The 16124-nt window shown below is 42.7% G+C and overlaps 1 protein-coding gene across 1 annotated transcript in view; it reads left to right on the top strand.

Annotated features, from left to right (window-relative positions):
* The window catches only part of CPD (carboxypeptidase D), a 62273-nt gene that overhangs the window by 25690 nt on the left and 20459 nt on the right, over positions 1-16124 (top strand). The window contains exons 3-8 of the mRNA XM_075263734.1: positions 368-510; positions 2565-2734; positions 5364-5722; positions 7015-7206; positions 7645-7812; positions 12875-12984. Of these exons, the coding sequence (XP_075119835.1) occupies positions 368-510; positions 2565-2734; positions 5364-5722; positions 7015-7206; positions 7645-7812; positions 12875-12984 (1142 nt within the window). The remainder of the gene's footprint in view (positions 1-367; positions 511-2564; positions 2735-5363; positions 5723-7014; positions 7207-7644; positions 7813-12874; positions 12985-16124) is intronic.

Here is a 16124-nt window from a genome sequence, read left to right as displayed (position 1 = left end):
TAAAGCTTCCTTGCTCATGACCATCTCTTCCAGCAGTTATCACATGTTGCTGGCCATCTAATGTGGTCCTTACACTTGGATGTAAGGGATACAGCCTCTTATGGTTAGGAATATGTCTTTATATTTTATTATGCTGGCTTTATTTACAAAAAATAAAAATCTCTGTCAGCAATACTGCTAAGCTATGCTATGGTGTTGTGTTGTACTTTGACTCTCTCCAATAACCATTACACAATAGTATGTCATGTACGGTACCGTTGTAAAAAAGAAAAAAAATATTGTTGAAGTCGACTTTTTTGTTTGTGTGTGTGTGCGCAAGAATCCTTGTATATAGTAAGTAATAGTTTGTGTTTTCTGCCCTCTTCAGGTGGGATGCAGGATTACAATTATATTTGGGGGGACTGCCTGGAAGTCACATTTGAACTGTCCTGCTGCAAGTACCCTCCAGCGTCTGAACTGGCTCAAGAATGGGACAATAACAGAGAGTCTCTTCTCAAGTTCATGGAAATGGTAACTTCATGGTTTCTTTAATGTATTTTCTTATACCTTATGGTTTGTGTTTCTTGATATCGGTTGCATCTCATTTTCTTTCTGGCCATAAAGTTAGCACCTCTATATGAGGTTAGTACATCTAACAGAAATGCATTGAATTACTTCTTCCTCTGTGGGATCTGCTCACACATCTCAGATGACCTTAAAGAGGACCTTTCACCATATCTGGGCACAGGCAGTGTTATATACTGCCAGAAAGCTGACAGTGCGCTGAATTCAGCGCACTGTCGGCTTTCCCGAACCGTGCCCGGTGTAAAGCGCTATCGGTCCCGGTACCGTAGCGCTTTACAGTCAGAAGGGCGTTTCTGACCATTGGACAGAGACGTCCTTCTGCCTCGCGGCGCCAATCGCGCTGTGCTGTGGAGCCGGGAGGAACGCCCCCTCCCTCTGCTGATAATGCTAGTCTACGGACAAGCTGTGTGAGCAGAGGGAGGGGGCGTTCCTCCCCGCTCCACAGCACAGCGCGATTGGCGCCGCGAGGCAGAAGGACGTCTCTGGCCAATGGTCAGAAACGCCCTTCTGACTGTAAAGCGCTACGGTACCGGGACCGATAGCGCTTTACACCGGGCACGGATCGGGAAAGCCGACAGTGCGCTGAATTCAGCGCACTGTCAGCTTTCTGGCAGTATATAGAACTGCCTGTGCCCGGACATGGTGAAAGGTCCTCTTTAAAGGGTTTTCCCATCTTCCTCTCTCATCGGCTTTGTCTGCGTCTCTTCTTTTCCCTTCCTGTATTCTTCAACAAACTGCTGGGTGGGCTTTGATTGTTTGGTGGACAGGAGACTGAATTACCTCACAAGATAAAGACATTCCCTTTACTATGAAAGATTATCATAATTACTAGAAATCTAATATAAATGCACATCAAATAATATACTCAGTAAATGTATATTACATTACACAAGTTTGTAAAGAACACTTACCATGCAGTGTATTGCAGTAAACGCAGTGTTATCTTGGTATTTACATAGAGATAAGGCTCTGTCCGAGCTTTTATCAGCAAACTGCAATTAGCTGACCTGATTTGTCCTGACTGCAGAGCTGTACAGAACAGTGAGAGCACTCAGCCCCTCCAGAGAACAGTTCTCACAGGACAGGACAGGGACCAAGGAAACTCTGTAAACTATGGGAGAAATAATCTAACCTAGCAGGAAAACAAAGTAACAAATCCTTGAATTTACATAAGCTAGCAGTATAGATGGGATATTTGAGCTGGAAATACCCCTTTAACATTTGGGTTCCTGTACATTTGCTATATGCTGGTGTATCTTGCTGCCAGTTTTATAGGATGATGGCTATGTTGGATTTTTCTTTAAGTTTACATTCATTAGGCTGTGAAGAAATACTTACAGCTCACCATAAGAAGGCATTTCCTTTATGTCAGCACCAGAGGAAGTTGGCATTGAGTCATTGACCTTTTCCTGTAAGTGACCTCCGGTGCCTCCTTACTTACCAGTCTTACACAATGTGTAGGGTTTCTTTCTGGTTCTTCCTGTCATGTCTGATGAATGTTGTTAAGATCTCCACTTACACTTGGTTCTCATGCCAGCCTTCTTGGGAGGGTTAAGAAAATACGTGATATTGTAGCCATTAGCCAGTAGATCTAGGAAAGTGTGTTTTCTGGGCTACAAAAGGAAGCCACAAAACCTCAAGAAAACACAAGATTCTGAGAACAAATAAACACCATCTATATAATGTCTATGTGGTCTTCCATTTGGTGAGATTGGGTGTTTTTTTGCAGCGCACTTGATTTAAAGTTGTTGGTACCCAGCAGTGTTGGCGCAGGAATGCCTTTTTATATGTTACTATCATGGAAGCACTATAGTATTATGGCACTGAGCGTTCATTACCTGCTTAGAGCACCTTCATGGCACATACCTGGGGGACAATGGGGTCAGTCCATCTATGGCATTACTATCACAACTTTACTTTAGACTGTCCAAGAGTTTAATGTTCTAGCACTGTTTATATGGAATGATTTCTTATACAGTTGTCTGTTCTTTTGTTTGTAGGTTCACATTGGAGCCAAAGGCTTTGTACGAGACTCAGTAACTCAGAAAGGGATTCATAACGCTACTATATCTGTATCGGGGATTAACCATAACATCACCACTGGCAAGCTGGGAAACTTCCAGAGATTGCTAGCTCCAGGGACCTATAACATCACTGCTTCAGTTACTGGGTGAGTAGCTATAGAGGTAGCGGATGTCATGGCGTGAAGACTAAAGGGGGAGGGAGGCTTCGTAGGTCACAATTGATGTTTTTACAGGTTAAGTAGACCAGGTGAGTAATCATAATGGCTATGCCACTTTCAATGTCTAAAATACTTCCAAATCACTTTTTGTGCCGGCCTCGCAACTTTTATGAAAGTGAGAAAAGTTGCATAAGTGAAATAAAAAATGTACATCAGCAAGGGGCTGGCATAGATTTGCACGTAGACACAAGGATGCTTGAAAAATGTGCCCAATTCATGTTGAGGTGCTGCTTAGTCATGAATTAAGAGCTGGCACAGGGAACATTGAGTCTGATGTAAGATATGTTGGTCTTGATGAATCGCCTCCATTTAAGTTTGTGTATCACCTGTATATTCAGAAGGCCATGCTGCTGTTTTCCCAACTGGACCATCTACGTACATGTAAAGGAGCTGCTGTTAATTCCTCCTACATATTATTTCCATGTAAATTGGCCAATTCCTTCTCTCTTGCTTGTTAAAGTGGTTGTGTCCCCCCCCCCCCCCCATCAGTCACAGAAGCATGTGCTCCAGCACGTCGTTCATATTCAGGAAAGCTTCCTGTAATTGTTCTTCTGATTTCTGAAGGATTCAGCTGTCTGGCACTCAACTCTATCCTGTACCACTTAAGGCTAGTTCACACGGGGGCGTACTGGTGGATTTTGGTCCAGATTTTGACAAGGCAAGCTGCGTCAGAATATGGCCAAAATATGCCTGCCGCGACTTCTGATAGTTGCGGCACTCCGGTCCGGCGTAGGCCCAAATGAATGGGCCTAGAGTGGAGCGTGCTGTCACGAGGCGGACACTGCGGCTGAAGAAAGGGCAGCTAGCAATCTACATAGACCACCATTGTGAGGGGGTGGATTATGACGTGGATTCTGCGCCAAAATCCGCCCCCTCTTGCCCTGTGTGAACAGGGTCTTAAAGATTAACCTAAAGGATGTTGTCCTTGCATTTCATTTGCAAAGAGATAGGGACTGGCCAAGTCTGGCTACACACTTTTGTCCAAGGACCTTTTATAGCAGTTGCGTAGTCTATGTCTACATAAATTGTTTCATACAGTTCTATTTACTATTTTCTGGGGAGTTTTCTATTACCAAATTCCAGTCAAGTCCTTCCTCTGGTAATCCTTAAAGGAATTTATGATGGACAGCTGGGTGTCCCAGTATATTTGCCAGTATGTGCCTGAGTTTTGGCACCGATATCCCTTCATCGTCTAAAGGGCGGGCTTACTGCTCAGCATCAAGGAACGCCCCCACTGACAATACAAGGCCATTGAAGAGTATTGTCAGGAGCGGGCTTTCCTTACTGCCCATTGATGGCACTAGGCTGTAAGACCTGCCCTTCTGACAATGGTGGGATATCAAACTACCTGCACCAATTTCTCTGGCACCCGGGTGCATACCGGCAGAGCTGACAGCGGTCCGCTTTCTAGCATTATATAGTACCACTGGAGCCAGAGTACGTGAAAGGTCCTCTTCAAGTTCATTGCTATTGCAAAACGATTTAGTTGGAAATGTTTTGTCATCCACCACCCCATTTACCATTATTGCTCAAACTACTTGAAGCAATTGAGCTTTCATTATTGGATTCCTGAGAAATGTAACTTGAGAAGTTATTGTAAATCCTGATAAAAGTCTTAAAAGAAATCTGAGCGACAAAGCAGTGAGAGGATTTGGTTGATCTAGCCTTAAAGGGAACCTGTCATCAGGGAAATTCAGTGGAGGCATGTTATATAGAAGATGTAGCTGAACGGATTGATGTATAGTTATATGGGGAGGGATTCAGTACAACCTGTCATTGATTCATTGAAATTCTAGCAATGGAATATCAGAGGAGTCCAGTAGGCAGTCCTATCCGTGATTGACAGCCTCCGCCCTATGACTGTACGTTCTCAATCACTGATAGCACCCACGCCTTGACTTGATAGCACAGAGAGCAGAAATTTCAGTGAATAAAATATAGATTATACTGTATGTTATTCCACAAACCTGTATATCAATTTACTTTCTAGCTTACTGCCTACAGATTGCACTGCATTTTCCTGGTGACAGGATCCCTTTAACTGCAGCTGTATGTTTCACTGTCTTCTTCCATTCATGCTTATTACCTGTGATACCCCGCCATCAATTTCATTTTGTGTTCCCTATTTCAATTACAAAAAAACCCCAAAAAACTAATTTGTGATTACTATGGAATATATAATACGATTACTATTAGACATTTAGGACATTTCTTCAGTTTAAAGTGGTTGGCCCACAAAAAACATATCGCAGCATAAATGATAAATGCAAAATGACATAGGACCCAACTGGGGGGACCCCCACAGATTATGAACAACACAGATTCCCAAGGCAGTGTGGTAATAGCGTACGACTGTGCACCGCTGCATGGACTGATGAAGGTATGAGTGCAGTGCTCTATTAGTCCCATAGACATGAGTGAAGTGGTGGTCATGTGCGCCCCCTACTGCTCTATTTACATAGGATAGGTGATATATGTTCTTCATGGACCAAATGCTCCAAGCTTTGATGCTGACATACTTGGTCTTTTTTTTCTTCTCTCATATATATATATACAGATACCTGCCGCAAACTATCAGTCAGGTAGAAGTAAAAGAAGGACCAGCTACCATCCTTGATTTCCAGCTCAATCCTTCAGTATCTATTGCAGCAGACGATGTCCCGCACACTACAATTGTTCCACTACCTACGGTTGAACCTCCAGTCACTGTGCAACCTGAGAACATCCCTTCAGGTCATAAGCCAATCCAGCCTCAGGACTTCCGCCATCACCGCTATTCAGACATGGAGATATTCCTGAGGAAGTACAACAGTGGATACGCCAGCATCACCCATCTCTACTCTATTGGCAAGTCAGTGGAATCACGAGAACTTTACGTGATGGAAATATCAGACAACCCGCAGGTTCATGAGCCAGGTAACTTATTGTCTCCTCAATGCAGAAAGACTCAGGACTGAACTTATTGCTGTATAAATGTGGTTACTACAGTATAGTGACATGGTATTCTGGTTTTGCATCCATAGAACAATGCTCACTGTCAGCCTGTTCTACCTTGTATACCTAATTCTGACCTTAGAAATGGGAATTGGCACATAAAAATTAACTTTTACTATTACGTTTCAAATCGGCGCAAATGATTAAAACACACTATTCCTGCTGATAGGGAAGGACCATAAAGAAGTTATCCATTAACCCTATATTAAGTTGAATATGGTAACGTGGATTTGGATTTCTAAGCCCCTAGATACTTGGGCTACAATCCCTAGACTAGGTCTCTTATTGTAGAGCACACAGGTCTTACACACATACTTGGGGGATAAGTATTGTCCACACCCTCAGGGGTTAACGGACATGCAAGAGTCTGTCTGCTCTAGTCAGTAAGTCTGAATAGTCCCCTATTAATGTATATAGGTGAGTGAACAAAGGCAGTATATGTTAGCCACTCAGAAAGTATCTCCTCTGAATCAAAATATGCTCCTTCACTTTCGCAGGAATAAAGCTGATAACATTACTAGTTAGGCACAAACATTAGAGTAGCTTCAGAGACCCCAATAGTTAATTTGCTGGGGCTCGCTACACACCGCCTTATCTCTCACAGCTTAGGCATAGATATTGGAGTAGCTACAGAGACCCCAATGATAAATTTGTTGGGGCTTGCTACAAATAGCCTTATCTCTCGACGCATTTCATAAATTTAATCAGGAGAGTGATAGCATATGACGAGCCTAAGTGATGAAGATTGCGGTGATAACCGCAGTTCCTGGCACCCTGATGGTGGAAGCCAGTACTGTCAGGATGATGGACGCCAAAGCTCAGTGCTCAGCCCTTTATATAGGCCACCTATGGACCCTGGGACCGCCCACATTAAAGTGTCATAGAAATTCAGCCAATAGGAAAGCCAGACACACTCCCTCACTACGGAGGCTCGTCAATAGTGGGTGGAGACCCAGAGGTCCATGTCATGTAGCACTGGTTACAGTAAGTAAGTGTATAGACAAAGCCAAGCGACACAAAGATGGACTATACTAGTGTGGGATCTATAAACCCGGTCCACTGTGGATTTTATCAGCAGGAATAGTGTGTTTTAATCAGTTGCGACGATTTTAAACGTCATGATAAAAGTAAATTTTTATGTGCTAATTACCATTTCTATTCTCAATTCATGTAGCATTGATACCCTATAAATAATTGTTCTGACCTTATTGCAGGTGAACCAGAGTTTAAGTACATTGGGAACATGCACGGTAATGAGGTTGTAGGAAGAGAGCTGCTCTTAAACCTCATCGAATATCTGTGCAAGAACTATGGCACGGACCCTGAAGTCACACAGTTGGTTAACAGTACTAGAATACACATCATGCCCTCAATGAATCCAGATGGATATGAGAAAGCCGTAGAAGGTAATTATTTACTTTCCTTTGTCCAGCACTGATGTAGAACCCTTCCCATGTACGCCTTCTTAATAATTGAAGATAGAATTGTTGCTGAGGCTGCTGTGATCACAGGATTCCCTTTATACACAAACCATGTTGGGATGAGATGTTCACGGTCAGTATAGAACACCTGATGCATATCCTAAGAAACACTTAAGTGGTATGGTTTTATATCCCATCTATGATGCGCTAGGACACACCATAACGTTACAGTCAGTGGGGATCTGTCCTCTTTGCTCTATTGGGAAGACTCCTTAAAAGCTCTACTGTTCATTCACATAATGAAAGCCATGGGAGTTTAGCTTGCCTTTAATCTCCGCTCCTGGATTTTGCAGTGAGCCGCTCATGATTAGTATTTCCACATTCCTATAGTCTGACATGGTTCACCTTCTCGTCTCTGTGCAGGGGACCAGGACGGAGTTGTTGGCAGGAACAACAGCAACAATTATGATCTTAATCGCAATTTCCCCGATCAGTTCTTCCAAATCACAGACCCTCCGCAACTTGAGACATTGGCTGTAATGAGTTGGCTGAAAACGTACCCATTTGTCCTGTCTGCTAATCTCCATGGAGGTATGTTATTCATTACACTTGTCCATTGTGCCTTCTGTTTTATACAAGTGATAAGAAATGCAACGCGGGAGCACAAAAAAGTGATTTCTGCTCCTTGGGATTGCTTGGATTGGAATTCTTTAGAATTTATGCCTGCATCATTCTCCCCTTTGTATAATTGCAGTAGATTTCACTACCAGGTATGTAAGCAATCAAAAAAACTGCAGGAATTTACTTATCTTACCACATATAGGTCATGTATAGGTAGCACTTACATTTTCAAGTATATTTTGCCTTGGTTATGGTCCATCTGTGGTTATAAGCTATTGATTTTCTTCTCAACTTTTCACATCCAGAAAATTATTACCTACCCTGTTGCCCCGAAAATAAGACACCCCCCCTTCACCTCCTGGACCACCTACAATCGGCAGTCATGCTCCAGCCGCTGCATAAGACATCCCCCGAAAATAAGACAGGTCATATATTTCGGAAGAGAATTTAATATAAGACACTGTCTTATTTTCAGGGAAACAGGGTATATAGATATATTGGCTTGCTGTATGCATGAACATGACTTTATAATATATAGGTTTGCCATTGTGAGGTTGAATCCACATTTATTGGATAAACGTGATTTTGATCACATTGGTTATTTCCATTTTCATTTAGACCAAACACGTCCGAATCGGAACTGCTATTGTTATACCCTGTGGTCTTTTTAGACCCCACATTATAATGACCGAAAAAAAAAACAAACAAAAAAAACCAAACCCTCAGTGTTGCTTACCTTCTCCAGGTTCTGGCATCGCTCCCTGTTCATCACTTTTGACTGACATCAGGGACCACAGAGGACTGTGATTGGGTCAGCCAGAAGCCCCCGAAGACGGCAGGAAGTTTTGCCAGACCCCAGGAGAGGAGAGAGCCTTCCTTCTTCTTTACCTCCCCTGGACCTCCGCTTATTATACTCTGGGGTCTGAAGATACCCAAGAGTACAATAGCAGTCTCAATTCAGTCCAAACAAAACCGCTGGGCGTTCCACGCTTGGTTATTCCCCTTAAAATTGTCAGGGCTAATGGAGTTCACCAGCTTCCGCTACATGGGGAGGGAGGGGGGCCTGGGAGCCATCCATCGCAGGGCAATCGCCTTCCTGGCTAAGAAAAGCGATTCCCGTAAAAAGATATGTGAGTGATGCGGCCATACCTCTTCATCTAAAACTCCGAACAGACATACTTCAGGTAAGAGTGGAAACGGAGTGGCCAGTATATCAGATAACAGGCCTACGACCTCAGACCAGAAACCTTTAATGATTAGACACTCCCAGATCATGTGCCAAAAATCAGCATATATACCAGTACATCACAAGTACCCAGGGTGTCTCAACCTTCCCGTTTTGTGTAAGCGTGCAGGAGTCAGATAGCTTTAATGCAGGATGTAACTTGTATCAGCTTATTATTAGCAGCAGAGGAAACCAACTGTGCTGACTCCAGAAGATCAGAACAAGTATCATCTGTGAGATCAGGGATAAGAGTGCGACATGTCAGTAAAGCAGGGGTTTCCAAACTACACATCTTAACCCGTAGGAGATGGTCATACAATGTCAAGATAAGACCTTGAGGACCCTGGGAGCACCCCTATAAGAGGATATGCTGAAATGGTTACACTAGGTGAGGGGAACTGTGTAGAAATAGCATGCCTGATTTGGAGAAATCTATAGAACTGGGAACAGGGGATACCAAATTGGGTCTTAGGGATTCAAAAGTACGGAAAGCCCCTTGGTCATAAACATCAGCTAGGGACATACCACCAAACTGCTTCCAACTCTGCACCCGGGAGGGCCAATAGTTCCATTAGACCTGGATTATCCCACATCGGGGTCTCAATAGGGACCTCAGTATAAGCTGCTACCTGCTTAGCCCGCTGCCAAATCTGCGATGCCAAGACATGAATCGGCAATAAGTTACCTCTATATAAGTGGGGGTGTTCCAACACCGGCCAGAAATTGGAAATATGCAGATAAGACGCTAAATGGGCCTCCGAGTCAGGTAAAGGATCCGATAACACCCAGGACTTCAGATAGCGAAGCTGGCCGGCCAGATAATATAAAATATGTTCGGAAGAGCCATCCCTCCCATAGCTTTAGGCCTTTGTAGAGTGGAGAGGCGTACCTTAGATCTTGAACTACCCCATATAAAGGGAATAAATAATGAGTCCAATTGTACAGCCGTGTGTTCTAAAACGTACAGACATTTTGGAAGAACCACCATTTTGATGAGTTTAATCCGCCAAGCCACTGACTAAGGCAAAGCTCGCCACTAGAGATGAGCGAGTACTATTCGAAACGCAGACTTTTTGCCGGCAGCCAGCCGCTTAACCCCCTGTGTGTCGGCTGCGTCCATTCATTCCTATGGGTGCGTGCTATTCGAAACGGGAGTTTCGACTAGTACTCGCTCATCTCTACTCGCCACACCTGAAACTTGCTCCGAAAGTGATCAAGGAGTGGGAACACATTGAGACTCAGGAATTTTTTATGATAAATAGAGATGTGAATTCCCAGATACTTACAAGTGTCTACAATCTTAAGGCCGCAAATATACCCATCTCCATATAGTTTACTCCTACATGACAGTCATTGGCTATTTTGTGAATTGGAGGAGCTTTACTACTTCTGTCTGACCAGGACTGTCAGCCACTTATGAAGGAGTCAGCCTTTAACCCCTTCCCGACATGCGGCGTAATAGTACGGCGCATGTCGGGTCTGTAACTATGGCGACCGCCCGGGAGCCAGGCGGCCGCCATAGCCGCCGGGTGTCTACTGCTTTAAGCAGTAGACATCCGGCTCTAATGCCTCCGATTGGTCCCCGGACCGATCAGAGGCATTAACCCCTCCGGCGCTGCGGTCAAAGCCGCCGGAGGCGCCATTTTCCCGGCGGCGCATGGGCGCCGCCATTTTGCCCGGGATCGCCAGCTCCTGGAGCATTCTCCAGGGCCGACGTCCCGTTGCCATGACAGCCGGGAGCCTTGTACAGGCTCCCAGGCTTGTCTGCAAATCCTCTCTTTTGCAGGCTGGTCTATGCAGCCTGCAAAAGAAAGGATGCTTTTTTGCAATGCATTAGCATTGTAATGCATTGCATTAGTGATCAGACCTCCTGGGGTTCAACACCCCTAGGGGGTCTAATAAATGCAAAAAAAAAAAAGAAAAGAAAAAGTAAAAAAAATATAAAAAGTATTAAAAGTTCAAATCACCCCCCTTTCCCGAGAACACATATAAAAGTAGTTAAAAACTGTGAAACATATACATGTTAGGTATCCCCGTGTCCGAAATCGCCCGCTCTACAAATTTATAAAAAGATTTTTCCTGTTCGGTAAACGCCGTAGCGGGAAAAATAGTTGAAAGTGCCAAACCGCCTTTTTTTCACTGTTTTGATTCTGATAAAAATTTGAATAAAAAGTGATCAAAGCAATAACATTTCCCGAAAATGGTAGAACTAAAAAGTACACCCGGCCCCGCAAAAAAAGACGCCCTATGCATCCCCGTACACTTACGTATAAAAAAGTTACGGCCGTCGGAATATGGCGACTTTTAGGAAAAAATTTTTTAACACAGTTTTGGAATTTTTTTTAGGGGTCACAATGTAAATAGAACCATATAAATTTGGTATCCCTGGAACCGTAACGAAACACAGAATACAGGGGACATGTCATTTTGGCTGCACAGTGAACGCCGTAAAACCAAAGCCCGTAAGAAAGTCACAGAAATGCATTTTTTCTTCAAATTCACCCCATTCTGAATTTTTTTCCTGCTTCCCAGTACATTATATAGAATAATTAATGGTGGCATCATGAAGAAAAATTTGTCCCGCAAAAATTAAGACCTCATATGGCTCTGGGAGCGGAGAAATAAAAAAGTTATGGGATTTAGAAGGAGGGGAGTCAAAAACGAAAATCAAAAAATGCCATCGGCGGGAAGGGGTTAAGAAAACAGAGCAGTCTTTGGCCACCCGAAGTCACAGCCCTGGGAAATGTATAAGTAAATTGACAATTGGGTGTAGGTTGTGTTCCCTACAGTGTCAGTGACCGGTTCTATAGAGACCTGCCCTGTTATCAAGGGGAATTACTGTGCTCAGTTTATACATGGATTTCCCATGAATAATGATACCAATAGGAGTGCTTGGAAACTCACTTGGGACAAGTATTTATTAAAAATGCTGGCAGGTCCTCTTTATACAGCGCTAGTTATTTCTAGTTACTAGTTAATGATTATTTTATTCATTTCCGTGAAGGAGCTGACCTTCTCTTATGTGCATATAACTCGTCTGCCATTCATGGGAATGGGAAATGCAGTTGCTGCTGGAGGAATAACTTTTCTCTTTGGTATATCCCCTCTTATATCTGCTTGTGTCGGGCTCCTTCCACTTATAGTGTATGACCACACACGGTGCATACACGTCCTATTCTCCTTCCAGAATATTGGCCAGAAAATTCAGAACATATTTGACCCGTGGAGCAGATTTTAAATTCACAATATAGTAAGTTTACATTGCAGGTTTCCCCCCCCCCCCCCCCTGCAATGTATAAGTTGTTTCTGCTGCACATCTGCAGCAAAATCTATGACCAATACACACGTAACGCAGGATTTTGCCACAGAATTCATCTTATGCATTTCAAATGGTAAAGTCGGCGTAAAAATCAGCACTGAAAAGTAAAGCTACACTTTTCATTGGTAACATCATACATACTGAGAGGATAAGTAAGTTAGGCCGTTCTTCATGTAGTGGCCATGCTGAGTTACTGCAGCTCTCCTATATAAGTGAATAGAAGCTGAGCTGCAGTAACTCAGCACAGCCACTACATGAAGGGTGGAGCTATCTGTGGCTTCTGAGTAAAGCTTATAGGTGGGTTTCTGGGTGCCAGACCACCACGATCTGCTATTAATATAAAGATCTAGGGTTTTCCCTGCAAATGATCTTAAGGCATATAAAGCTCCCCTAGTTTTCTGTAATGAATTCCCTCCACTTCCTGTACATCTGTGTTTGCAGGTTTGTGTCCTTGTGGATTTACTAACAGACCTGACTTGTGTCTGCAGGTTCCCTTGTGGTTAATTATCCGTATGACGATGATGAAAAGGGCTTGTCTACATACAGTAAATCCCCCGATGATGCCGTGTTCCAGCAGCTGGCGCTCTCCTATTCCAAGGTGGGGCTTACAGTAACAAAGCATAATGTTCTCCCGGTGCCAGCAGTAGGCACGGTGCCCTGGGAGCGTCTGTGTCTGGGTTATCCCTGCATGTAATTGCTATCTTGTCTCCGTATGACCTTGTTTATGCTTCTTGCACTGGTTACATAATGTACATCTGGTTTCTATTAAACACCTGCTTTAGTCTTTGTTCACACAACTGATTTTTCATCTGTAAAAATATGATGCAGCATTCTTTGCAGCAATTTTAATCATACCCTTGAATTTATACTGCGGCGGTGCAGTTTGTAATGCCATGGGTCTCTATGCGTATTTGTCTCATTCAATGTGGTTAACCCTCATGTTTTCACCCGCAATAGATTCCATTCAGAATCTGTATCAATAAATGACAGCACAGATCAATGGTCATCGCACAGAATAGACACAGAGAAAATCTGCATGAAAAGTTCAGGAAATTCCACACTTCATTTATTGAGACAGATTCTAGATTGTTAACCCATGTCATAGACCTTAAAGGGGTTGTCCGGGAATAGAGAAACATGGCCGCTTTCTTCTTGAGATACCATCACGTCTGTCCATGGATTGTGTCTGGTATTGCAGTCCAGCAACATAGAAGTGAATAGGGCTAAGCTGTGATACCATACACAACCTATGGGCAAGTGCAGTGAAAGTAGGTTTTAGAATCCTGGACAATCCCTTTAAAATCACTATAAAGTCTTGTAATGTAACAGCAATGCTACATTATCCAGATTCCTATTTTCATATCTGAGTTGGAGGATCCGCAGCAGATTTTTTGTTTTTGAGAGTTATGACGCAGCACTATACAGCCCAACACCTCAACAAGACCCAAAGTACCCCATGATAAGTGAGTGGTGCTGCGGAATCCAGCAAGAGCCGTCACTTCTGAACACAAGGAACATGTGGACTTACCCAGGGGCACATGCATTTTGGGAGTTCATGCTCATGCAGCCCTACTACCCTTCAGAGCCATTTTGACATGGATTTCTCATTTGTAGATTGTGTATATGGCTCGCGGCTATTGCGTTATATAAAAGGGCTTTTGTGAGTTTGGTTGTGGTCCAAGGCAAATACTTGTTATCTCCTCCCCATTCCTCTGCCATATTATACAGCTATTGTGTACTTATGACATTTCTTCACTGTACAAATCTCTAGCTGTCCAGAGACCAAAGCTTGGATTACACAAGTTGGGGCAGATTTACTAATATGGTCTAAAAGAAAGACCATCTTAGGGAGGGTTCACACAGAGTTACGTGCCGCGTGATGTGGCATGTAGACGTCGCATGAGCTTTTGCGGGCCGTTCACGCTCCCATTGATTTCAATGGGAGCGTGGATCGTATACGCGGCGCTATTTTGCGGCCGTGATTTTGCAGAAAAGCTGTGACTTCAAAAACATTTGCATTGTTGTAAATGGCAGCATGTCAATTATAGCTCCGGAAACGCTGGTGTTTTCTGCATAGTTATAATACGGGGAGAAAGTTTGCAAAGAAAAATTCTGCGGACTTTCTGTGACAAACGCTGCGGAAAAAAAAAAAAAATCACTGCATTTTTTTTTTTCTGCAGCGTTTTTTTGGCTGCGGCTAGCTACATGGCGTCTTAGCCTAAAGAGGTTTTTCTGGAACTTTTAAACTGATGATAGTTCATCAATGGAAGATTCATGGGAGACCGACAGCCAGGACCCCCGTGGATCAGTACTTTACAAGTTATGTGACATCATGGCTAGTTAAACCTTATCCCACCTTTTAGTTGTCTTTGTTTCTGACAAAAATTTAGTTTGATGCATTTTTGATCAGTGTCTTAAGTCTCCTTGCTTATTTTTTTTTTTTTTTTTTTTTTTTTTTTGAGCCCCACCCATTCATTAGACCGGGTGCGGAAAGTGTCTAAACGGGTTTTTCTGCTAAATTGGTAAAACTTCTCAATAAGTGGTGTGAGTATATAGGAGGAGTGACTGGATTTTAGGGTTATTTGTCCTACTGAACTACATACAATCTGACCACATTCATAACAGATTGAGGATAATCGTACAGGAAAAGTCTATTACAGACAATAGTTTTGTTTTTTTTTTCTTGAAAAAATATTTGCGCCTTAGCAATATGTCTAAGGTTTGTCTGAATGCCGGTCTTATTAGGGCCAAAATCCTAATTTAAACCTGGTGTAAGCAGTCATACATTATGTGTGTTGTAAACCCTTTAACCCCTTAAGGACCAGGCCATTTTTTGGTTTCGCATTTTCGTTTTTCCCTCCTCACATTTCAAGAGCCATAACTTTTTCATTTTTCAGTTCACAGAGTCACATGATGGCTTATTGTTTGCGGGACAAATTGGACTTTGTAATGGCACCATTCAATATGCTGTGCAATGTACTGGGAAGCTGGAAAAAAATTCAGAATGAGGTGCAATTGGAGAAAAAATGCATTTGCGCCATTTTCTTATGGGTTTAATTTTTACAGCGTTCACTGTTTGGTACAAATGACATGTTACCTGTGTTCTACGTGTCAGTACGAACGCGGTGATACCAAATTTATATAGTATTTGAAATGTTTTGATACTTTTAAAAAAATGATAAACTTTGCAAAATAGAAAAAAAAATTTGTGTCATCATGTTCTAACACCTGTAACTTTTTCATATTTCCATGTATGGAGCTGGTTGTGGTGTCTTTTTATGCGGGACAAGATGACGTTTCTATTGATACCATTTGGGGAAAGATCTGATGGTTTGATCACTTTTTATTCAATTTTTTATAGGAGGCAAAGTGTTGAAAAAAACGCTTTTTGGCTGTTTTTATTTTTTTTGCCGCTACGCCGTTCGCAGTACGGGATAAATGTTTTAATATTCTAATAGTTCGGGCATTTTGGAGCGCGGGGATACCTAACATGTTTATGTTTAATGTTCTTTAATTACTTTTATAGCTGATCTAGGGAAAGGGGGGTGATTTGAACTTTTATGTTTTTTTTTATTTTTTTAATACTTTTAAAAACTTTTTTTTTTCTTCTGTTACATTTATGATCAGACCCCTTAGGTACCTTGAAACCTAGGGGGTCTGATCGCTCATACTATTCACTGCAATACTACAGTACTGCAGTGAATAGCAGAATCGCAGCACTTCTATTAGAGGCTGCCT

Source organism: Leptodactylus fuscus, chromosome 2 (genome assembly GCF_031893055.1).
Source record: "Leptodactylus fuscus isolate aLepFus1 chromosome 2, aLepFus1.hap2, whole genome shotgun sequence".
In the NCBI taxonomy this organism is placed as follows: Eukaryota; Metazoa; Chordata; class Amphibia; order Anura; family Leptodactylidae; genus Leptodactylus; species Leptodactylus fuscus.
This window is presented reverse-complemented; position numbering and strand designations above follow the sequence as displayed.